The sequence below is a fragment of the Orcinus orca genome, chromosome 19 (assembly GCF_937001465.1).
Source record: "Orcinus orca chromosome 19, mOrcOrc1.1, whole genome shotgun sequence".
NCBI lineage: Eukaryota > Metazoa > Chordata > Mammalia > Artiodactyla > Delphinidae > Orcinus > Orcinus orca.
The window spans coordinates 28,143,499-28,163,656 of NC_064577.1; the positions used below are offsets into that span (position 1 = coordinate 28,143,499).

The following is a 20,158-nucleotide window of genomic DNA, read 5'->3' on the forward strand; positions in this document are numbered from 1 at the left end:
TGAGATGTGACCAAAGGCCTCTCCCTGTGTCCCACAAAAAAAAAACCCAGCATTTGGGTGTCTGGTGTCTGGGTTCAGCTGGCTGTGCTACACTGTCACACCCTTGTGTGTGATGACTGAACATCTGTGGCTTCACTCTCCCACACAGCTGGCTCCCTCCTCCCCTGCCAGGCTTTCTGTCCTCCCCTTGATAATGCAGGACCCTTCCTCCGTCCTCCCGCAGAGGGGCAGGAAGCATCCTTCCTGCCCCCACTCCCCATGGGACTCACTTCTCCTCAGAATACATTCTTAGAGAAGGAGCAAGGCGGCCAGGAGCCCGGCCCCAGGAGCAGGATTGGCCCCTCGTCAGAGCCAGTCAGAAGCAGGCTCAGCTCCACATGTGGTTCTTAATTATCTTTCCAGTTCTTGGTTATTAATGATCTTGGAGAGTGAGCCGAGAGCAGCCTGGCCCTCGCAACTCCTCCAGGCGTCACCTGCTGCAGCCTTCCACCCAGCGCTGCGCTCAGACCCTGACCCAGGGAGCTCAGGTCCAGGGGCTGGTGGCCAGCGGTTAACCCTCTCACCTCCAGTGGCTGCAACAAAGGTCAAGCTCCCTTCCGCGGCACTGGCCTCTAGCACCCCCCTTAGACCCACACTCACAACCTGTTTTTGAGCCCCCCCCCCCGATCCTGGACCTGGATCCGTGAAAATCCATGGGGCAGAGAATGTGAAATTGACTATAATGGGCTGGGGGGGCACACATTCTTGCGGTTGTCAGGCCCTCCAGCCAGGAACGGAGGGGTATTGGCAATTTCCGCCACTCTACCATTTCAGCGGCTCTCACCCCTAAAACCAAACAAAAAAACTTCCAGTTTTCATGGCTCCAGCCCCAGCAGTAGAATATTTGGAGACTGGAGAGGGGACCCAGCCTGCTGGGAGCAAGGAGCCATGTGGGTAAGGGCACTGGGCCGTGGCCGCACGTGGTACTGGCATCCAGCACTGCCCTCCCCAGCCCCCTCCCTACTACATGGAGTTAAGTTTCTGCCCTGCTTCACCCAAATTGCTGGGGACAACAAGGCCTTGGACTTCACAGGCTCACAGTTAGAAAAGGCTCTAACGGCACCAATTATGCTCACCGTGTTTGCGGAATGGATGGAAGGAGGGCTGGCTTGCTTTAGTCATTGTGGGGCTAAATGTAACCCCAGAGGTGAAAGCATTGAAAATGGTACGCAAGAGCCATCTTTTTAGATGGTTCACAGCCAGTGACATGTGACAGAGGAAGGAGGTGGGGCTGAGAGCCCCAGAGGGAGGACAGAGAACTGAGATGTGGGACAGATTCTCTGACCTGGAGGTCTTTCCCTCCCAAGGCTGAGCCGTGCCTGACCCCGGAAGCCACCCATGCCAGGCTTCCAGAGCCAGCAGGCAGTCCGAGCCCTGCACAGCCACCGCGGGGCGAACACAGCTGGCCAGGGCCCAGGAGAGCCCAGCAGGTTCCCCACAACAGACCTCCCTGCATTTCCACCATAACATTGTCAGGCTCCCATGGGGGCCCCTGGCGGGGCAGAACCCCCAGAGCCCCTAGCACGAGCCCTTCTTTTCAAGGAGATTGAAGGATGAGCTCCATCCATCACCACCAGAGCCCCCGTGCTGAGCACATTTGTCTCATTTGGCACCAGGGCAGGCGGGAGCTGGCACTGAATACCAAGTGGCTTCTGCTGCCTGGAGCCCTCTCTCAGCCTTGCCTCCCGGATACTCCACAAAGGGAGCTGCCCACCTGCTCTAGGCAGACACCCCATCTGGGATACTCCCATGATGCTCCTGTTGCCTACCAGCTCTGGTGTGCCCCCTCCAGGGATGCAGAATGAGGCAGCCAGGACCAGTGGGTTGTAAAAGGTTTGTTTAATGTCCCAGCACTCTGAGGAGAAGAAACTCCAGCCAGCTGGAGCCAGGAGCAGGACCACCCTGCCCCAACACCGAGCTCCAGCCTCCATGCTCCCACACCAAGCCCCCAGAAGCCACGACCAGGGACTGGCTCACAGCAGGGCAAGGAGACCCCACTGCTCCCTGTGACTCCAGGCCAGGTGGGAAGGGATTTGCATAAGAAGATAGCAAAAGCCCAGCCCACACCAGGACCTGAGGCTGCTGAGGTCGCTGAGCTGACCATGGAAGACATCATCTGTCACTGGGTTCCCATGGCCAGGATTTCATGGCAGAAGCCAGAAAAGCCCGAGCCCACCTACCCCCCAACGCTGGCAGTGCCAGGTAGAGAGTCCAGCTGAGCAGAATAGCTGACACGTCACACTTCCGATTCCAAGCTGGAGATCCGCCTCCAGGTGCACGGTCGGGGGAAGCCGTGCATCCCACAGGCCACCCTACTGACCTCTTCCAGCCCCCCAGTGTCCCTGTATTCTGTGCTCAGCCCCAGAGTCCTGCCCCTGTGCCCCGGAGGCCCCCAAGCCCCAGGAAGCCAGGGGCCGTGGCTGACACAGGGTGGGAGGTGAGGGCAGACAGCCCCCCAGCAAAGCGGCAGGTGGGCATGGGCGTGGAGGTAGGCGTGCTGTCCATGCGGCCAGGGGGGGGGCCCTGCCCACACCCGCTCCTGGCAGGCCTCCCGGTAGGACGGCAGCCGCATCGACTGCGCCTGCGTCCAGCGCCCGCAGGCCGGGCGGGCACACCGGGAGGGCTCCGAGCTGGGCCGGGCGAAGGCCTCGGTCACCGAGCTGGGCAGGGAAGCGTGGCGCGGGCGCGAACCTCGGGCCCAGGCCGCGCGCAGGAGAGCCTCCCGCCCGGCCAGCTGCTCCGGCCCGAGCAGCGGCAGGTTCTCGGGCTCGGGGGTCTCCGGGAAGAGCGGAAGGAAGGGGCACCCTGACCGGTCGGCTCGAGGGAAGGAGCTGTAGTGACAGCGCTCGGGCGACTGAGGGCGCTCCGGGAGCGCGCGCCGCTCGGAGGCGGAGAGGTGCCGCCCGCCGCGCCCGGTCAGCGACGGCCACCGCGCCTCCCAGGCCGGCCGGCCGGACACCTGGGAGACGTCGGGTAGGGAGGACCCGGGCGTCGGGGGGCGGCCCGGGGGCTGCGGGGCCCTACGCCCCAGCGCGGTGCGGCCCCCGCCCGGCGGCCCGCAGCCCGTGGGGCTCGGCTTGGGGGTCGGGCCGGGGGTGGGCGGCCGCGGACTGGGGCAGGCGGGCGGCGGGGGCGCACGGCGGCCGCCTCCCCAGCTCTCGATGGTGCGCGTGGCGCGGTCCAGGGAGCTGCTCACGCCCGCCGTGGTCACGATGTCGCGCGCCGCCTGCAGCATCTTGAGCACGCTGACCTGGGCCGAGCCGGCGGTGAGGTCCGGGCTGGGCGGCCGCGCGGGGCTGGCCAGGCTCTGCACCCCGCTAAAGCAGCTGTAGATGCCCTGGGCGGGAGGCAGGAGACCGACACGGCGTGAGCGGCGCCCACCCTTCCGGGACTGCCCCACGCCCCACGCCCCACGCCCCACACCCAGGTGGGAAGCATCAGCCCAGGTGTCTCTAAGTCCCAGGAAGTAACTAACATTTGTTAAGCTCCTACTGTGTGCTGCTGGGAGAGCTTACAGTGGAGCTCTCCGAGGCACCAAGAGGGTAACTCCTTCTCCTAAAGTCACACAGCTTGTAAATGGCAGTGAGGACTCGAACCCCGGTCAGCCCGGCTCCAAAGTCCTGCCCTGCCTGCTGGAAAAGGGCTCTGCTTCTCACCTGCTGTGTGATGCTGGCAGGCCATGCCACCTCTCCAGACCTCAGTTTTTACATCTGTAAATGGGGCCATGGCCAGCTCTGACTTAGCTGGGTTGCTGCCCCTGAAGCTGGGGCCTGTCTAGGGTGGAGTGGGCACCCACCCTGCTGAAGGCCAGCAGGAAGTCCAGCCGGGACGCGTTGGGCACCGAGTGGCGCAGCTTCCGGTAGACCAGATGCTCCCAGGCGAAGACCAGCAGGGCCAGCCCCATGGCCACGAGCAGCATGTAGAAGACGCCGGCCATGTTATCGATGTCTAGCTTGCTGCTCATCACCTCGTTCTTCTCGTTCTGGCAGATCCCCGAGAGCCACACCGTCTCCAGCTTCTGGGTCTCCCCTGGTGGGGGCGAGGCACACCTGGCTCAGGAAGGACCCTTCCAGTGCTCACCCAAGCCTGGAGTGGTCTGGGACCAGGGTACCACCCCCCTGTAGGACCACACGGGGATCCAGCCCGGCAGGGGAGGATGGGGGGAGGGGGTGTCAATGAGCAGGAAGGAAGGAGAGCAGAGTGGGAGCTGGGGGGAGGATGCCAGCCTCTGACATGCCCACCTCCCACAAGCCCACACTCCACATGCCCAGCAAAGGCTTGTCGACTGCATAAATTTTATCATTCATTTATTCATCAAACACTTATTGGTCACCTACACGCCGGGCATGGAGCTGGGCACACAGAGACAAAAGGCCTGGGCCCCCAAGGAGGCTGCAGGCACCTTCATGTTATCACTCGCATTATTCTACGGCACTGATGGAAAACCAGACAGTTCTTTATCTCACAGGGTTGGGACTCTAAATTCAAAGTTCTCTCTGGGTGTTGGGGCAGCCCAGCCGGACCGCTCGCACATGTGAGCCCCCGGGGTACAAAGGCACACCTGGGTTCTGGCTCTGGGATTAGGCAGGCTGTTGGCACTACCCCAGGTCATCTCAAGATGGCAATGGAGGGGAGGGGTCTTGGGGAAAAGTAAAGGAGTTCAGATGCCCCCAACCTCCACCGTGTGGCCTGAGCTCCTTCCTGTCTTCCCATCCTGCAAGGGCTCCCCAGCTAGTTCCTGCTCCCTCCCGGCAAACCAACCCCTCCCCACGTCTCCATCCCGCTGCTCCTAATACCCGCCACCCAGCCACTGCACCCACCTCTCACCCCCAGAGACCTCTCTCCGTGCCCGCGGGCCCTGGGCACTCAGAGGACAGTGGTGGAGATGTTGACCAGCCGTCGGGCAGCTGTCCCGACCACGGGCTCTGTGGCCCACCTGGGACCCACCCCAGCCCCCATCAGCGGCTGCACCCACCGTCCCCCAGGAACTGCAGGAGCGCCAGGTCTATGGCCCGCTTCCAGTGGGAGTCCTTCTGCATGGCGATGCCATAGCCAGTGGTGGCAAAGACCTTGCCAGAGCCAATGGTGACCAGCTTGCAGCCCTCGTCCTTGCCCGCCATGTAGTTGAGGACAGCAGCGTCATAGATGAAGGCATCCAGCTTCCTGGGGACAGGCTGAGCCCTCAGGCCAGGGATCAAGTGGGGTTCAGGGCACCAAACCTGGGGCCTGACAGGGGTCTGGGCCACGTGGGCCCACTGACCACCACCCAGGAGGGATGGATGGGCAGAGCCTTCTCTAGTTCTCTGGGGTCCTGGTGCAGAGAAGCCCCCTCCCACAGCTTCGGAACCCCACCTACCCTCCTCCTCAGAGAGGCCAGGGGACACTCTGCTCCCAGAGGACACACCCTCTCTGCCCTCCAGGCCCGTAAACATCCTAAGAAGGTGACAACCAACACCTGAGGGCACGGCTGAACCTTGGTCAATACCACAGCTGCGTCTCTGGGCTCTGGTGGGCGTCCTCAAGCTGCACTCTGCCCCAAAACCTCCTCACCCCCTCCCCGGGGGTCCTACATGGCAACCCAGTCTCACCGTCCCACCTTGGGTCTCTCGGGGAGACACGTGGGTAGAGACAGTCAGGGGGTGGGTGCAGGACTGCGGACCCACCCCATCTTGAGGCTGCTAAGCGCGTCCTCCACTGAGCGCTGGTTGAACTTGACCATGTGGGTGTGCATGTCACGGTAGTTGCTGCGAATGTTCCGCTCCGTGCTGCCGTTGGGCACGGTGCCGAAGCGGAAGGGCGGGTACTGATCCTGAGGCCGCTGGAACTGCGCGCAGAGGGCAGCGCCATTCATAACCCCTCCTCCAACCCTCCAGCCAACCCGGCCCCGACCCCATCCCCCCAGTCTGGACTTGAATAGCGAGCGCAGCATGGTCTTAGAGACTGTCCAGCCCACGCCTGTGTTTTACAAACGGGGAAACTGAGGCCGGGACAGAGAGAGACTTACTCAAGGCCACTTAGTCAGTGGACCTGAGCCGTCTCTCCCTGTCCCCGTCCCCAGCCCCCTCCTCCCCAGGCTCCCCCGCTTCTGCCTGCTCCCGCCTCCAGTTCAAATTCCACTGATTCCAACTGTCCTGTGTCCCACCCAAGGCCTGCCCCTGGCTGCGGCATCCCCCCCACCCTCCAACAGCACCCTCTGGGGCTCCAGAACCTTCTTGTCACTGAGGCCAGACACAGTGTCGATGTACTGCTCCTGAATCATGAAGGCGGCCAGGTTGGCGGTGTAGCTGGCGAGGAAGATGACGGCGAAGAAAGCCCAGACCAGGACCATGATCTTGCTGGTGGTGCCCCGGGGGTTCTCGATGGGCACCGAGTTGTTGAAGACCAGTGCCCAGAGAAGCCACACAGACTTGCCGATGGTGAAGGACGGGCCCCCAGACTCTGGGGGTGAAAGGGGGGACACTGGTGCTCCTCTTGCCCGGCACAGAGGGGGTCAGGTTCAGCCCACCCAACTCCACGGCTCCCGTCTCTGCTCTGTCCTGGGTGGAGACCCCATCCCTGGCTGTCCCCACCCCAGGGCACATCAACTCACCTTGCTTCTCTCTCTCTCTCATGTATCTGATTGGCCCCCTGCATATTGTCGGAAGGCCAGGGACCTCCCCCACGGGGCATTCTCTGAAGGGCCCCTCTGGCCCTGAGCCCACCCCTCCTGGGAGTGCCAGCCCTGCCCCTGCCCCCGGGCCCAGGTGGGAGCTGACTCTTGCCGCTGGTGAGGTTCTGGTTGTAGCTGACGGGGCTGAAGTACTCGAACATGAAGACGGTTATGGCCACCACGGTGAGGCACATGACAAACATCATTACCCACACGGCAGGGCTGTAGGGCTCTGGGGACAGAGGCGGGAGGTTCAGAGGAGGCGGCGCTGTGTCTCCCCCCAGCAGCTCAGGCGTTCTGGGTGCAGACAGGTGGGTCCATGTGGTCATATCAGCCCCGTGGACTGAGCTCAGGGGTCTCTGACTCTCAGAGCAGTGGAGCCCCAGGAGAGACGCCATCCCCCAGGGAGGTCAGGCTCCCCAGCATTCTTGGTCTCTCCCCTCCATCTGCCCTGGGCCAGGGTCCCATCACCCATCACCCACCCTAGGAAACCTCCCTTTGATTCCACATCTCCCCTGGCTCTCATTCTCCCTCTTCCCCCCACTTCCTTTCACAAAAGAGGGCCAGCACCCCATGCTCTTTCCCTTTCCCCTCCCATCCCCCCGCCCCTGCCTGCAACCTCTTCCACCCCTCAGCCCCTGAGGGTGGCCCCTCAAAGCCACAGGAGCAATCTCAGGGAATTCCCTCTGCTTTCCTCCTCTCCTTCCTCGCCGCCAGCACCGCTGCCCACGCTCCTGGGTCTGGAACTCCACCCCCGCCACACACACACCCCGGGCCCAGCATGGGTGAGCTGCTTGGAATCAGAGCTCTGAAGCCAAGCCTTACCCCTCATCCTACTGACACAGAAACCGAGGCCTGAGGGGCTGGGGAGACCGACCTGAGGTTTCTGACAAAATCACTTCAGTCTCCCTGAGTGAGAAGTCATTACTGCCCAAATCATTTGCTCCTTCGATACAATGCCCATCCTACGAAGTGGAGTTTGTTGCCTTCCCTGTGGCTGAGGAAACCTGCTCAGAGAGGTTCAGTGACTTGCCCAAGGTCACACAGCAGGAAGAGGCAGTCCTGGGATTCTCTCTTCTCCTCCTGGTCGAGAGGCTCAGCTGTCCTCAGGGCTCTTTGAACCATCCCACACTGCAAGTCCCACCTGAACTTCTGACTGGGCGCTCTGGGCAGGCCAGGACTATGGCCGGATCCCAGCACCTGGCACGGGACCCGGCACAAGGGAGCTGCCCAGGAAATGCTGAATTTCTAATCAAGTCAGAAACTAGCCCGGCTTCCCGTGCTCTGGGTTGGCTCCTCCAACCCCCCGTGAATCTTCTCCCTTTGTCCCAACGGCCCAGCCCAGGAGTTCCCTGGCGGTCCAGTGGTTGGGACTCTGCGCTTTCACCGCTGAGGGTGCGGGTTCAATCCCTGCTCAGGGAACTAAGATCCCGCAAGCCACGAGGCCAAAAAATGAAACAAAAAGCAATGTCGCAGCCCACGAGGCACCTCCTGAAGGCAGCCTGCGTCGCTGGTTTTCCTGTCCTTCACAATGGTGCCACCTTTTACCCCGCTCTCCCCATCCCCCGCCCTTACCGAGCACCCAGGCTCAGGACTGAACCTGGACGTCACCTCTTCCCTCTCCGTTCTACCCACCTATTATAGCTCAGGCCTCCGGCTAACCTCCAAGGACCCAAGGCTGCAGTGCTGCTCTCTGAGGGTGCACCCCAAGCTCCCCATCTCCACCCACGCTCCACACGTCCACTGCACTATCCCTGCCCACCCCGAGCCGCACCCAGGAAGGCCGAGGGGGAGACGGTGCCGTTGCTGCGAGCCACCATCACACTGATGCCCGTCTCCACGAAGGGCACAGAGAAGTCCACGATCTCGGAGCGCTCCTCATTGATGGTGAGGGAGCCAATGGCCATGTCTGCCCGCTTGTAGTACACCTGGGGGTCAGGCCCGGATCAGAGGAGGGGCTCCCGCAGGCTGGAGGACTCCCCCACTCCTCTCCCAGCCCCGCATCCAGCACCCACCAGCTGAGTCAGTTGCTCCCACTTGGGTCCTCAGAGCTCCACTTTCAGTACTGACCCGAGGGGTCATCATTGGTGCCAGCACAGTGCCCCTGCCAGTTCGGAGACCCTTAGGAGCTGGGCCTGGGTCCCACCCTGACTGATCCCCAGACCAGGAGGAAACACCTAAGGAACATCCGGGGGTGGCTGACGGATGGATGGGGCCCAGGGCAGCAGGCGGGCAGGTGGGCGGGCTCAGGTGGCCTGGGGGCGGGCCTACCTCGCCGATCATGCCGTTCCACACGCCGCGCACCCTCTTGCCATGCTTGCCGTTGGTCACCAGGTACAGGTCGTAGGAGAACTTGACCACCTTGGCCAGCTTCTTGAGGATGTCGATGCAGAAGCCCTTACAGCAAAGCTTGGTGTAGGGGGCCGTGTCACCACTGCTGCCACCAAGAGACCAGCAGGGGTCAGAGCCAGCGGCTCCTCCCAGCCTGGCTGGTGGACGCCCACCCCTATACCCAAGCATAAGGCACACCCAACGCCCGCCGTCGCACGGCGGCACACGGCTCACACCGGGCCTCCCGGGTGTTCTCGCGGACCTGAAGGTGTGGTTGCCATGCCGGCGGCAGGGCACAGTGTTGGGCACGCAGCCGCCTGTGCCAGGGTCGGGGCTCTCCACGATGACAAAGGGTCGCTCTTCCAGCGTGGCCACCGTCAGGTGCCGGCTGTCCACCACGGGCTGCAGGGAAGCACTGTAGCGAGGCCACACCGGGTACTTCATGTGGAGGACACCATGGTCCCAGCGCCCCACCTGCAGAGGATGACCGGCCTCAGCCCGGGACCCTCAGCCCCACTAAGCCCACGCTATAGGTGGGGCCTCTGGGCGAGGCCTGCAGGACCAAGAATCCTCCCACTACACCTAAGGTCACTCGGGGCAGGACGAAGCAGGGCCTGGGGCGGGAGCACCTGGAGAACAGGAGAGTCGGGGCAAGGGGCTGGCCAAGGAGAGGGCTCCCTGCAGCCTCCCCGGCTTCTGGTCCCCCACTTTCCAGTCCAGCCTCCACACTGCTGCTGGCTCATGGCCTCTTCCTAAAGCCCAGACCTGAGCCTGTCACACCGCACTCATTCCCCCAAGCTTCACATAAAGTCCTTAGCCCAGCACTCAAGACCCTTCACGGGTCCAATTTATCTCCATCACCCTACCCTTCTTTCCCAGTCCCCACACCTCCAAACGCATCACTTAAAAATGCTCCAGGGGAATTCCCTGGCAGTCCAGTGGTTAAGACTCGGCACCTTCACTGCCATGGGCCCTGGTTCAATCCCTGGTCAGGGAACTAAGATCCCACAAGCTGCATGGCATGGCAAAAACCAAAACCAAAACCAAAATAAAACAAAAAAACTCTAAACCCTCCTTCCCCTCAGTCTATACCAGGCTACTATCCCTTCCCGATGGGCTCCTACTCAACCATCCATAGCCCAGCCCAAATATCCCAACTTCTGTGAAGCCTCCCCCAGTTTCCTCCTTTGAAGGCAGAACTAATTTCTGCCCCTCCTCTCTATTCCCATAGTGCTTTGCAAACATTGTTTCTTAAGCACTGACCACCCCAAATTCTATTTGTTTACGTGTCCGTCTAGCCAATACAGCTGTGGGTTACTCCTTCAGGGGCAGGACTGTGTAATAAGAGTGCTTGATAAGTTCTATAGTGAAGGGTGTTGTGGGAGCCCCGAGCAGGGCTGCCTCAGACCCCCGGGAGACCTGGAAGGCTTCTCAGTGGAAATGTTTCAGCTGAGACCTGAAGGATGAGGGGCTGGATGAGGGACAGAAGGGACTCTGCTCATCTGTGGGACAAGAGGGGGGGATAAAATGAAAGGATACCGAGGGCCCCTGGGCTCACCCCCTTCTCACCATCTCCCAGAGGCGGTGCCGGTTGAGGGCGATCACCACCATGGTGGGCTGGACCAGGTACCCACCAGGGCTGAAGGAGAAGTCCCGGCCCTCCCAGGTGACATTCAGTAGGTGCCTGTGAGGGGGGAGAAGCCAGGGTCCTCTTAGCCCTGACCAGGACCAGCTGTGCCCTCCCCCACCTTCTGCCTCATCACCGCCACCAACAGGTAGCATTTGTGTAATTATTGTTCTGTTTCCCTGTGTTGACCCTCGGGATCCTCACCACACCCTCACACCCTGCTCTTTTCTCAGATGAAGAAACAATGGCCCAGAGAGGTGAGGTCACTTGGCCGCAGGCACACACCTAGTGGGAGGTGTGACCAGTGAGCCCAAACTCACGGCCACTCGTGGCCATCCTATACCCTGGGCAGGTGCCCACCTGTAGAAGGCCTTCCGGGCAGGGCTGACAGGCCCAGGGTGGCCGCGGCACTCCCCAGCCGGGGCGGGCAGGGTGCCGTGCTGGCGCCGGTAGCCGTGGGCGCCGAGGGCCAGGATGGCCACGCCGTCGCGGACTTTCTGGCGCAGACTGAGGCGCCAGCTCTCGGTGACGACGCTGATGAGGCCCACGGGGAAGGAGGCGGGGGGCGCGTCGGTGCTGCCCAGCGCCAGGTTGGGCACCAGCCACACATGCCCGGGCCCCACCAGGCCGGCCTGGGCCGCCTCGGCAAAGAGCACCTCGGCCTCCTCGCGCGAGCAGTAGGCCACCAGCACCGGGGCGTCGATCTGGCGCAGCAGGCGCTGGGTGTGGGCGCGCGTCCCTCCGGGGCCCAGCTCCAGCGTGAGCACGTCCAGCAGCCGCCAGCCCACGTAGTTGGCGTCGGCGACGGCGCGCACGCTCTTGAGGAAGAGCGTGTGGCCCGGGTGCAGGCTGGTGATCACGGCGAACGCGCTCCAGTCGTACTCCTCCAGCACCTTGAACAGCACCTGCAGCTGCTGCTCCAGGGACACGCCCAGCTGCAGGAAGGCGGAGCCCGGCTCCTAGGGGGAGGGGTGGGGCCTGAGCGGGGGGGTGGGGCGAGCCGAGTCCCGCCCCGCCCCAACTTCCACTCCCTCCGTCAACCCCCACACACCCTTGCGTTGGAAGGTGCTGAGTGTCCCGGGAGCCCTAGTCTCGCGATAACCTCCTTCCCGCCCGCCCGCCCCGCACGTGGTTCCCAGCCCCTGCCGCCCATTAGAATGCCCTGGAGAGATTTTTTAAATATTCGTGCTGGACCGCAAACCAGCAGCAGCGTCAGCTGGGAGCTTGTAGGAAATGCAGATTCTCGGGCTCAGTGCTCACCTGCTGGATCAGAATCCCTGAGGATGGCGCCCGGGAATCTGTATTTCAACAAGCTCTTTAGGTGACTCTTGAGCCCGCTAGTCCAGACCAACTGAATGGGAATCTTAGACATGGTACACTGGGTGTCTGTATTTTCTAAAGTACTGTGTGGGTGGAGAACCACCGTGCTGAGAGCTAATGTCAGGCCCACAGGTAACTGGGAAAGCACCATCCTCTATGCAGCCCTGGGGATGAGAATGTTCTTCCTCTCTACTGCCTCTGCCACCACAAACGCCCAGGACACTGCAAGATCGAGCCTGGGCTGGCGCAAGCCTCTCCTAGCTGTGGGTTCCCTGCTGCCACTGCAGCCCCTCCAGATTTCACCACACTGCGACTGTCCCAATCTTTTAAAAAAGCAACTCCGAGAAAACTCTACAGGACAAGTAACCCAGTTCCTTCAACAAACAAATTTGCAAGGAAAAAAGAGAGAGATGGAGGAGGAGCCTTGAGAAGGAAGACTCCGAAGTCATCCCAACCAATCGCCGGGTGGGAACCTAATCTGGCTCCTGATTCAAGTCAACAGACATAAAAATAAACATTTATGAGACAACGCGGAAGATTTGAACACTGCCTGGATTCTTTATGATGTTAAGGAATTTTTATTATTTTTTAGATGTGATGATGTATGGTGGTTTTATTATTTTGTAAAGTCCTATCATCTAGAGATGTGTATTGAAGTATTTATGGATGGAATAAATATTGTGTCTGGGCCTTGCTTCAAAATAAAACAGAAGAGGAGAAGTGGGTGGGGGTAAGGCTGAGGCAGGGTTGGCCTGGGATGGATAGGGGATACATGGGGTCATTATACTCTTCTACTTTTATGTATGCTCAAAATTCCCCATAGGGCTTCCCTGGTGGCGCAGTGGTTGAGAGTCCGCCTGCCGATGCAGGGGACGCGGGTTCGTGCCCCGGTCCGGGAAGATCCCACACGCCGCAGAGCAGCTGGGCCTGTGAGCCATGGCTGCTGAGCCTGCGCGTCCGGAGCCTGCGCTCCGCAACGGGAGAGGCCACAACAGTGAGAGGCCCGCGTACAGCAAAAAACAAAACAAAACAAAAAAATTCCCCATAATAAAAATATAATCATAAAAGAAAGGCAAATCAGATCAGTCTTCCCTCAACATCTTCTTCAGCTCCTCACTTACTTAGAGTAAAACCCAAGTGTCCTCCCGTGTGGTTGGGACCTCGCCTCCCTCTCCAGGCTCCTCTCTGTTCCTCAGAAACTCTGTGCTTCTTCTCACCTCTGGGTGTTCACACCACCTGCTCCCTCCGCCTGTAACACTCTCCCCCAGTCCACCCCACACACACACCTTGTCACCCCCCCTCATCCTCCAGGTCCCGGCTTAGGTGTCATTTCTTAGGAGACCTTCTCTGACCAACCCCAGACCCAGAAGGGGTCCCACTGGACTCCCTCGGGGCATCCTGTGTTTTTCCTTCAGGACTAGGACCCCAGCTGTGATTGCTGGTGAATGTGTGTTTAGCGCTTTCTCCCCACAGGACAGCAAGGGCATGACCTGCCTTTGGATGTTCTCTGCTGCAGGCCAGCTACATCAGATCCCACACCCAGCCTGGCCCTGCACCTCTGGGTCTGGAGCCTGACCACGGAAGGCCAGAAAACCAGGGAGAAGGTGGGTGAGGGCTGCCCCAGAACCAGAGGTGGGTTAGGTACCTGCCCATCCCTCATCCAGACACAAGTGTGAAAGCAGCTCAGAAAGCTTATCTTCTAGAACACAGGAGCATCATTCCCACAGGCTTCTCCTCCCTCACCCAGGCCTCCCTCCGCCCTCACCCCCTTGCTGGGCCCACCCAAGCCCAGGTTCCCAGGACCTAAGTGTCTCCCTCGCCCAGACTCAGCCCCTCTCCCCCAGCCCCAGCCTGGCTCCAGGCTCATGGGATGTAGGGACATGACTTTGAATGGGCACCTTGGGGGTGAGGACCACAGCGGAGCCCCCACTCATGCTGAGGATAGGCACGTGGGTCTGGAAGGAGATGAAGTCGAGGATCTGGGCCACGGCCTCGGTGTCCACGTTGTCCTCAAAGACGATGCCGTGGACTCGGGCAGTGCCCAGGAGCCCGCAGATCTGGGTGAGAAGACTGCTGGGGTTGGTGTTGTTGACACCCACGGTGAGTGGCTGGATCTCCAGGGGCAGGTCCAGGAAGCTCTGGGGGGTGAGGCGGATACGGGCCTGGGCCTCCGGTGTCCCCGAGCTTCCAAACACCACGGCCACCGTCACAGCCTGCTCGCCCTGCCCCGGGCCCAGCCCTGCCCAGGCACCGAGGAGTAAGGTGAGTAGCAGGACCGGCCCCAGGGCCCCACCCATGTCCACTGGAGGGTCCTGCGGAGAGACCACGATAGGCACAGGGAGGGGGACAGAGGCACGGAGAGAAAAGATGAATGACAGAGAGGAGGCAAAGGCCAGAGTCAGAGGGACACACACCCAGAGGATGAAAGAGAAGAGAGAGAAACCTCCCTCCACAAAGAGAGGCAGAGAGAGGGGGAGACAGACAGACACAGAGAGACAAAGAGAAAGAGACAGAGAAGTTAGCTGAGCATCCAAGTGCAGCCCAGAGGGCAGGACCCGGGAAGAACGTGACCAGAATAGGTGCTCACTACTTCCATTCTACTGTTGAACATCAGGCTTGGCTAGAAAGGCCAGACCTTTGGAAACTCATCCATCTGGGTTCTGCCCAGGAAGGTTCACAGCAAATGCTAATCTGGTGGGACTTCCCTGGTGGCGCAGTGCTTGGGAGTATGCCTGCCAATGCAGGGGACACAGGTTCAAGCCCTGGTCAGGGAAGATCCCACATGCCGCGGAGCAACTAAGCCTGTGCACCACAACTACTGAGCCTGCGCTCTAGAGCCTGTGAGTCACAACTTCTGAGCCCACGTGCCACAACTACTGAAGCCTATGCGCCTAGAGCCTGTGCTCCGCAACAAGAGAAGCCACTGCAATGAGAAGCCCGCACACTGCAACAAAGAGCAGCCCCCGCTCGCCGCAACTAGAGAAAGCCCGGGTGCAGCAACGAAGACCCAACTCAGCCAAAAATAAATAAATAAATTTATTTTTTAAAAAAATGCTAACCTGGTACCAAGTGCATGGATATGAGTCAGAGAGACCTGAGTTCAAGTCCCAGTTCTGCCACTTACTAACTGTGTGATCTTGGGGAAGTTGCTTAGTCTCTCTGAGCCATGATTTCTTGCCTGCAGTAATCACAGGACCTACTTCACAGCAGTGGGAGGGCTACCCACTGTTATCAGTATCCTTATCCTATAGGTGACAGCCCCACAGCCAGGTAAAGGAAGGCAGCTCTTGTAACACACACAGACACACACACACACACACACACACACACACACACACACACACTCCTTCTCCATCCTAAACTGAATCTAACATCCTCAAGGGCCCTGCTCTTCATAATCCTACTTGGCACAAAGCCCCCTCCTCCTGGGCACCGGATACCCCTACTCTACCCTCTGTGGCCTCAATTAGTAGCAGCTCTTCCACAGCAGGAGTGTGTCACCACTGATTCGTTCAGGGCTCGGGGTATCTCACACATGACCTGCCACCCCAGGCCATCGCTGGTGTGAGGGATTTTTTAACCTACCCCAAGGGCCTGACGTGTATCCCTGTGAAACAAACATCATTGCTTTTGGACAAACAGCCACACCGGTGAGTGGTGCCCACGGATACAGCTCTCCCTCCCAGCTGGCCATCGGCCACAGCTTTGCCACCCTCTCCATCTCCATGACATCCCCAGTGAAACTTCTGAACAGGGGAGAGCCAAATGGTGACCAGGCTGGGCTTGGTTTCATTTCAAAATGAGAAGACAGGATTTGGGGCAGGGGAGGGCACACTGTGCTCATTTTTGTGCCCTTGAAATCTCCCCCTGTGTATGGTTTCCCAGTACACTGACTTAGAACATCAGCCTGGAGGCGTGTGATCCTAGGGTGGGAACCTAAGCGTGCCGTGCCCACCACTACCTCACATGAGGGATTTCAAATCGCACCTGCAAAGAGCACTGTCGGGCTCATTTCTTCCTTTGCAATTCCTCTCTGTGCTCATCTCTTCCCACCTCTGTAGGTTCCCCATCCTCTGGGAAGCCCGAAGCTTCCCCCACTTATGCCTCCCAGCTCTGAGCTCCAGAACCGCGCCGTCAAATACGGCAGCCACCAGTCACGTATGACTACTGGGCACTTAAATGTGGCTTGTCCAACCTGAGGTATGCTGTGAAGTGTAATATGCACGCTGGAGAGTGAAGCCTTTGTATTACAAAAAGAAAATCTCTCACTAATATTTTTATATGGATTACACGTTGAAGAAATATTTTAGCTACATTGAGTTAAACAATATAGTGTTAGAATTCATTGCACTTTTCTTTTTCCTTTTTCTAATGTGCCTACATGTGGCTCTCATTTTGTTTCTTTTGGACCACGTGACTCTAGATGAAGGACCCAGGTCCTCCCTCAGCTCTGAGGGGGGACTGCCCCTAGAAACTCTCTGTGCTGGGAAGGTGTCCTCCAGGACTGGAGATGAGGAGGGATTGCCGAATGCTCCTGGAGGGAGGGGCCCCAATCAGGCCAGTCTCTGAGCTTCAAACAGCAATGGGCAGATCCAGGCTCCAGAGTCCCAGCACCACGAGGCATCCAGCCTCCCCCGCAAGGCAGGAGGTCATCCCCGAGCCCTGGCCTCGTCCAATTTCCCACTCGCCTCCTCCTGGTCTCCCACCTCTCCGCCTCCCATCCACCCACCCCCGCCTGTCCCACTGGCCTGAAACAGTCCTCTGGCCACTGCACCCCTCCTCTAAGAGCACAGCTGCTCCCTGGTGCCCACAAATGAAGTCCAGACACCTGGGTCCCATGGACAGAGCCCCACGCACCCCAACTGTCCTCCCCTCCGTGCACCCCACACTCCCTCCGGTCTGGTGGCCAGACAGCTCCTGCTGTCATCATCTCCAGGCCTTTGCTCTGCTGTTCCCTCAGGTTACAATGTCCTCTTCCCACTGCCTCTCTCTTGTCTACAGGACAAATTCCAGAATTTTCAGAGCCCCACCTAAATCCCTCTCCCACAGAGCACCTGCCTTAGTGCCTGGCGGCTCTGGAAACACGGGTGAGAAGACAGAGGGTCTGGGTCTGGCTGTAAGCCAGTTGCCCTTCTCCCCCGCCCAGGTTGGGGAGCTCCTGGCTATGCCTCTGCGATGTCTCCCTCATCATTTTGCCCCCTGTTGCAGGAATTTGCCCACTCCATGATGCCCCTGCCCCATACTGGACTGCGGTCTTAAGGACCTCTGCCCACCCACTTGCCGTCGCACCTTTCACAAACGTGCTGTTAATATTTGATGAACTCCCGGACCCCCCAAAAGCCCGGCGGAGAGTGGCAATGGTGACACTTCCGGGGACACTCAGCATCACCTTGAACGGCCTGAGCACCTCCACGAGCTTAGGGCTCTTCTCTTCCCCCTGCTCCCCCAATCCCAGGCAGGCTCCCGCACACGGCCGTGCACGCGCACTCACACCCCAGACATCTGATGGCCGCCCCCTCTTCTAAGCCGGGAGCCTCGGTCCCAGGAGTCGGCCCAACCCACCAACCGCGCTGTTTCCCGGGCGCCCAGGGACCCCGGCTGCGCGGCTCCTCTGGATCCACTGCCCTCCGAGTGAGCGGCCTCAGCTTTGCCGTCGGGTTTCCCTCCCTCCATTTTGCCGAGCTAAGACCTGAACCCAGGCGCCAGGGGAGAAGACCACCCCTCCACCTTGCCCCCACTGGCGCGGTCACCGAGGTCTCCCACCTCCAAGACGAACCCGCCCCCCCCCCCAGCTGATTCCTCCCGGAACCCCCGGGGGAATCTCTTACACTCGGGCTGTGAAGTTCTGGGTATTTTTAGGCCAGCGATAAATAATTCATAGGGAACGTGGCATCGGGCTCCCCCCGCGGGAGGAGGGTGCGCGAGCGGCGAGGGCCACCGTCACCCGCGGCTCAAGGACACTCGCGATGCGGCGGCAGCAGCGGCGGCAACTCCGGGCGCGGGGACCCGCGCCACGCCTCCTGGCGGCCAAACTGGGCACCACGCACTCCGCGCCCCCCGCCTCGCTGCTACCCTCTGAGGGGGTCCCGGCTCCCAGGTCCCCATCCCCACTGCCCCAAGCTGGGTCGCCACCCCAAGCCCCGCGGGTGGGGGGCGCCGAGTTCGCCTGGCAGGCGGGGCTGTAGGCGGGTACCAGCCCAGCCCTGCCCTAGGGCGAACCCAGGAGTCCGGTTCCCGACCTACCCAGTCCCCTTCACGCTCCTCTTCGAATTCCTAACGGGGTTTAGGAGCAGGTTGGAAACGGACTGGCGCAGCCAGAAACTAGACGGGCTCTGAGACTGAGCAGACGAGCTCCCGCCGCCCAAGTTCCTTTCCTCAGTTTCTCCATAGCCCGGATCGGATCGAGCCGGGGCGGTGCCACTGTCAGAGGGCTGGGGACTGGGCCCCAAGTCCCGACGGGTGAGCAGTAGGACAAGTGGGGTGAGCCTCAGGGCCCCGCGGGAATTCCCCCTTCGCTCACCCAGCAGGACCTTGGGATGGGTCGTGGGACGCACCCTTGGCGATTTTCTGGCCACTGGGTGCTTTTGCCTTCGTTTGGACCTGGCCCTGCCCACCTAGGCCTGGCACGAACCGCCTTCTGCCGCAGGAGGCTCAGTGGCTCCCCTTCCCCGCCGTCGGGGATCCTGGTCGAAGCCCCGGGGGACCAGAGCAACACGCTGGTGGGGCAGCCAGGGCCCAGCGCACCCAGGCTCTCGGCTCTCCCAGGTCCTCTTCGCCCACCCTTCCTTTCCCCTCCTCGGAGCCTGGGTCCGCCGGGCGCGGGTCCAGCATTTGGGAAGAACCCACCACCCGGTGAAGCCCACGCTGATTTCCTGAGGTCAGAGGAGGGAGCGCTCTACCGAAGGAAGAGCTGGGAGGGGAGGACCTGGGGGACTTACAGCCGGTGAAGGGGCGGGAGTGTGAAGGCAGATGCGCGCGGTAGGTGCTCAGCAGACCACCGGGAGCAGGGGGCCGGGCTCCTGGAGCCAACGACAGCCCCCTTTCGTCCTCTCTGCTCCATGCCCTCTCCAGCCCCCTCCGCTCTGGCCGAACCCAGCCACGGCCCCAGCTCCCAGCCCCGCTCCCCAGCCCCGCTCCCCAGCCCCCGCCCGGCTTCCAGCAGCAACAGTTGTGGGGCCCGCAGCCTAGACTCCCACGTCCCCACACCGCACCCTCCCCTGCGGTGCCGTGGTGCCGGGCGAAAGAGCTGGAGGGCTCGGCGACCCAGGAGACGAACGTCTTGGGCGCCTCGCCCGCGCCCTTCCCTCGCGCCCGCCGCGCGCCTGTCACCTCGGCCTCTTCCTCACCTCCTCTCCGCCCGTCCGGGTCCAAACCCCAGGCCCGGTCCCCGAGGGTCCCGGTCCCCCGGCGCCCCCTTCCTGGGGTTCCCTGCGTCCACCAGACTCTCCCCGGTGCCGCGCCATCTGTCTCCGCTGTCCTTGCCCGCGCGGCGCCTGAGCCCAGCCCCAAGTTGGCGGCGAAGTTGGCGCACCCGGCTCGGCGCCCGCCACTCACCGGGGGGAAGGGGCGCTGCGCCCGCGCCCAGAGCCCGCGCCGGCCGCCTCCCGCGCGCTGCATGTCCCCGCGCCTCGGTTCAGCGCGCTGGCGCGTGCTGTCCTAGCCCGGCGGGCGCCTGAGCTAGGGCGCCGCGGGGCCGGTGCCCGTGGCGCGGCCTGGCGCGCTGGACCGGGCCCGCCCCCCGGGCCCCTCTAGTGGCCCGCTCGGCGCCCGGCTCCGTCCCGGGCTGGGCAGCGCGCCGCGCCCAGGCTTCCAGGGCTCGCCGACCGGCTGTGGCGGAGCGCTTGCCGCCGCCGCCACCCGCGCGGGCCCGCCCCACCGGGGCCCGCAGCCTCCGCCCCGCCCCGGCCCGCCCCGGCCGGCCCACCCCGCCGCCCGCTCCCGTGCTGTTCTAGGACTCTTGTTGCCCGCCCTCGCGTCCCTTCTCCCCTCTCCACGACTGTGTCCCCAGACCCGACAGGACACTCGGGACCAAGTGCAACCTCGGAGAAAACAGGCTGCCCGGAACCCTGGGTTCGAGTCCGAAGCTCACTGAGTGTGTGACCTTGGGCCGGTTAATTCCGAGAAGCCCCCTGTCTATAAAGTGAGGCCAGCATCTTGGGGCCTGGTGTAAAAGATGGAGAACAGGCTACGGA

At 61.5% G+C, this 20,158-nt stretch overlaps 1 protein-coding gene across 6 annotated transcripts; it reads right to left on the reverse strand.

Annotated features, from left to right (window-relative positions):
* Positions 1-1,859: 1,859 nt before the first annotated feature.
* Positions 1,860-19,799, reverse strand: GRIN2C (glutamate ionotropic receptor NMDA type subunit 2C). 6 transcript variants are annotated; one of them, XM_049701705.1, is made up of 13 exons: positions 19,521-19,799; positions 13,865-14,278; positions 11,007-11,605; positions 10,589-10,703; positions 9,282-9,493; positions 8,960-9,125; positions 8,463-8,616; positions 6,795-6,920; positions 6,248-6,477; positions 5,703-5,863; positions 5,015-5,202; positions 3,836-4,068; positions 1,860-3,376 (listed from the first exon to the last, which is right to left on the reverse strand). In XM_049701705.1, the coding sequence occupies exons 1-13, from the start codon at positions 19,581-19,583 to the stop codon at positions 2,276-2,278; spliced, it is 3,762 nt and encodes a 1,253-aa protein (XP_049557662.1). In that variant the 5' UTR covers positions 19,584-19,799; the 3' UTR covers positions 1,860-2,275. The 6 variants fall into 6 exon arrangements, 5 of the variants coding, with proteins under 5 accessions (XP_049557662.1, XP_049557660.1, XP_049557661.1 ...); XM_049701703.1 differs by lacking the exon at positions 19,521-19,799 and adding an exon at positions 19,313-19,485; XM_049701704.1 differs by lacking the exon at positions 19,521-19,799 and adding an exon at positions 19,313-19,484 and having other exon boundaries at positions 8,960-9,122.
* Positions 19,800-20,158: the final 359 nt, after the last annotated feature.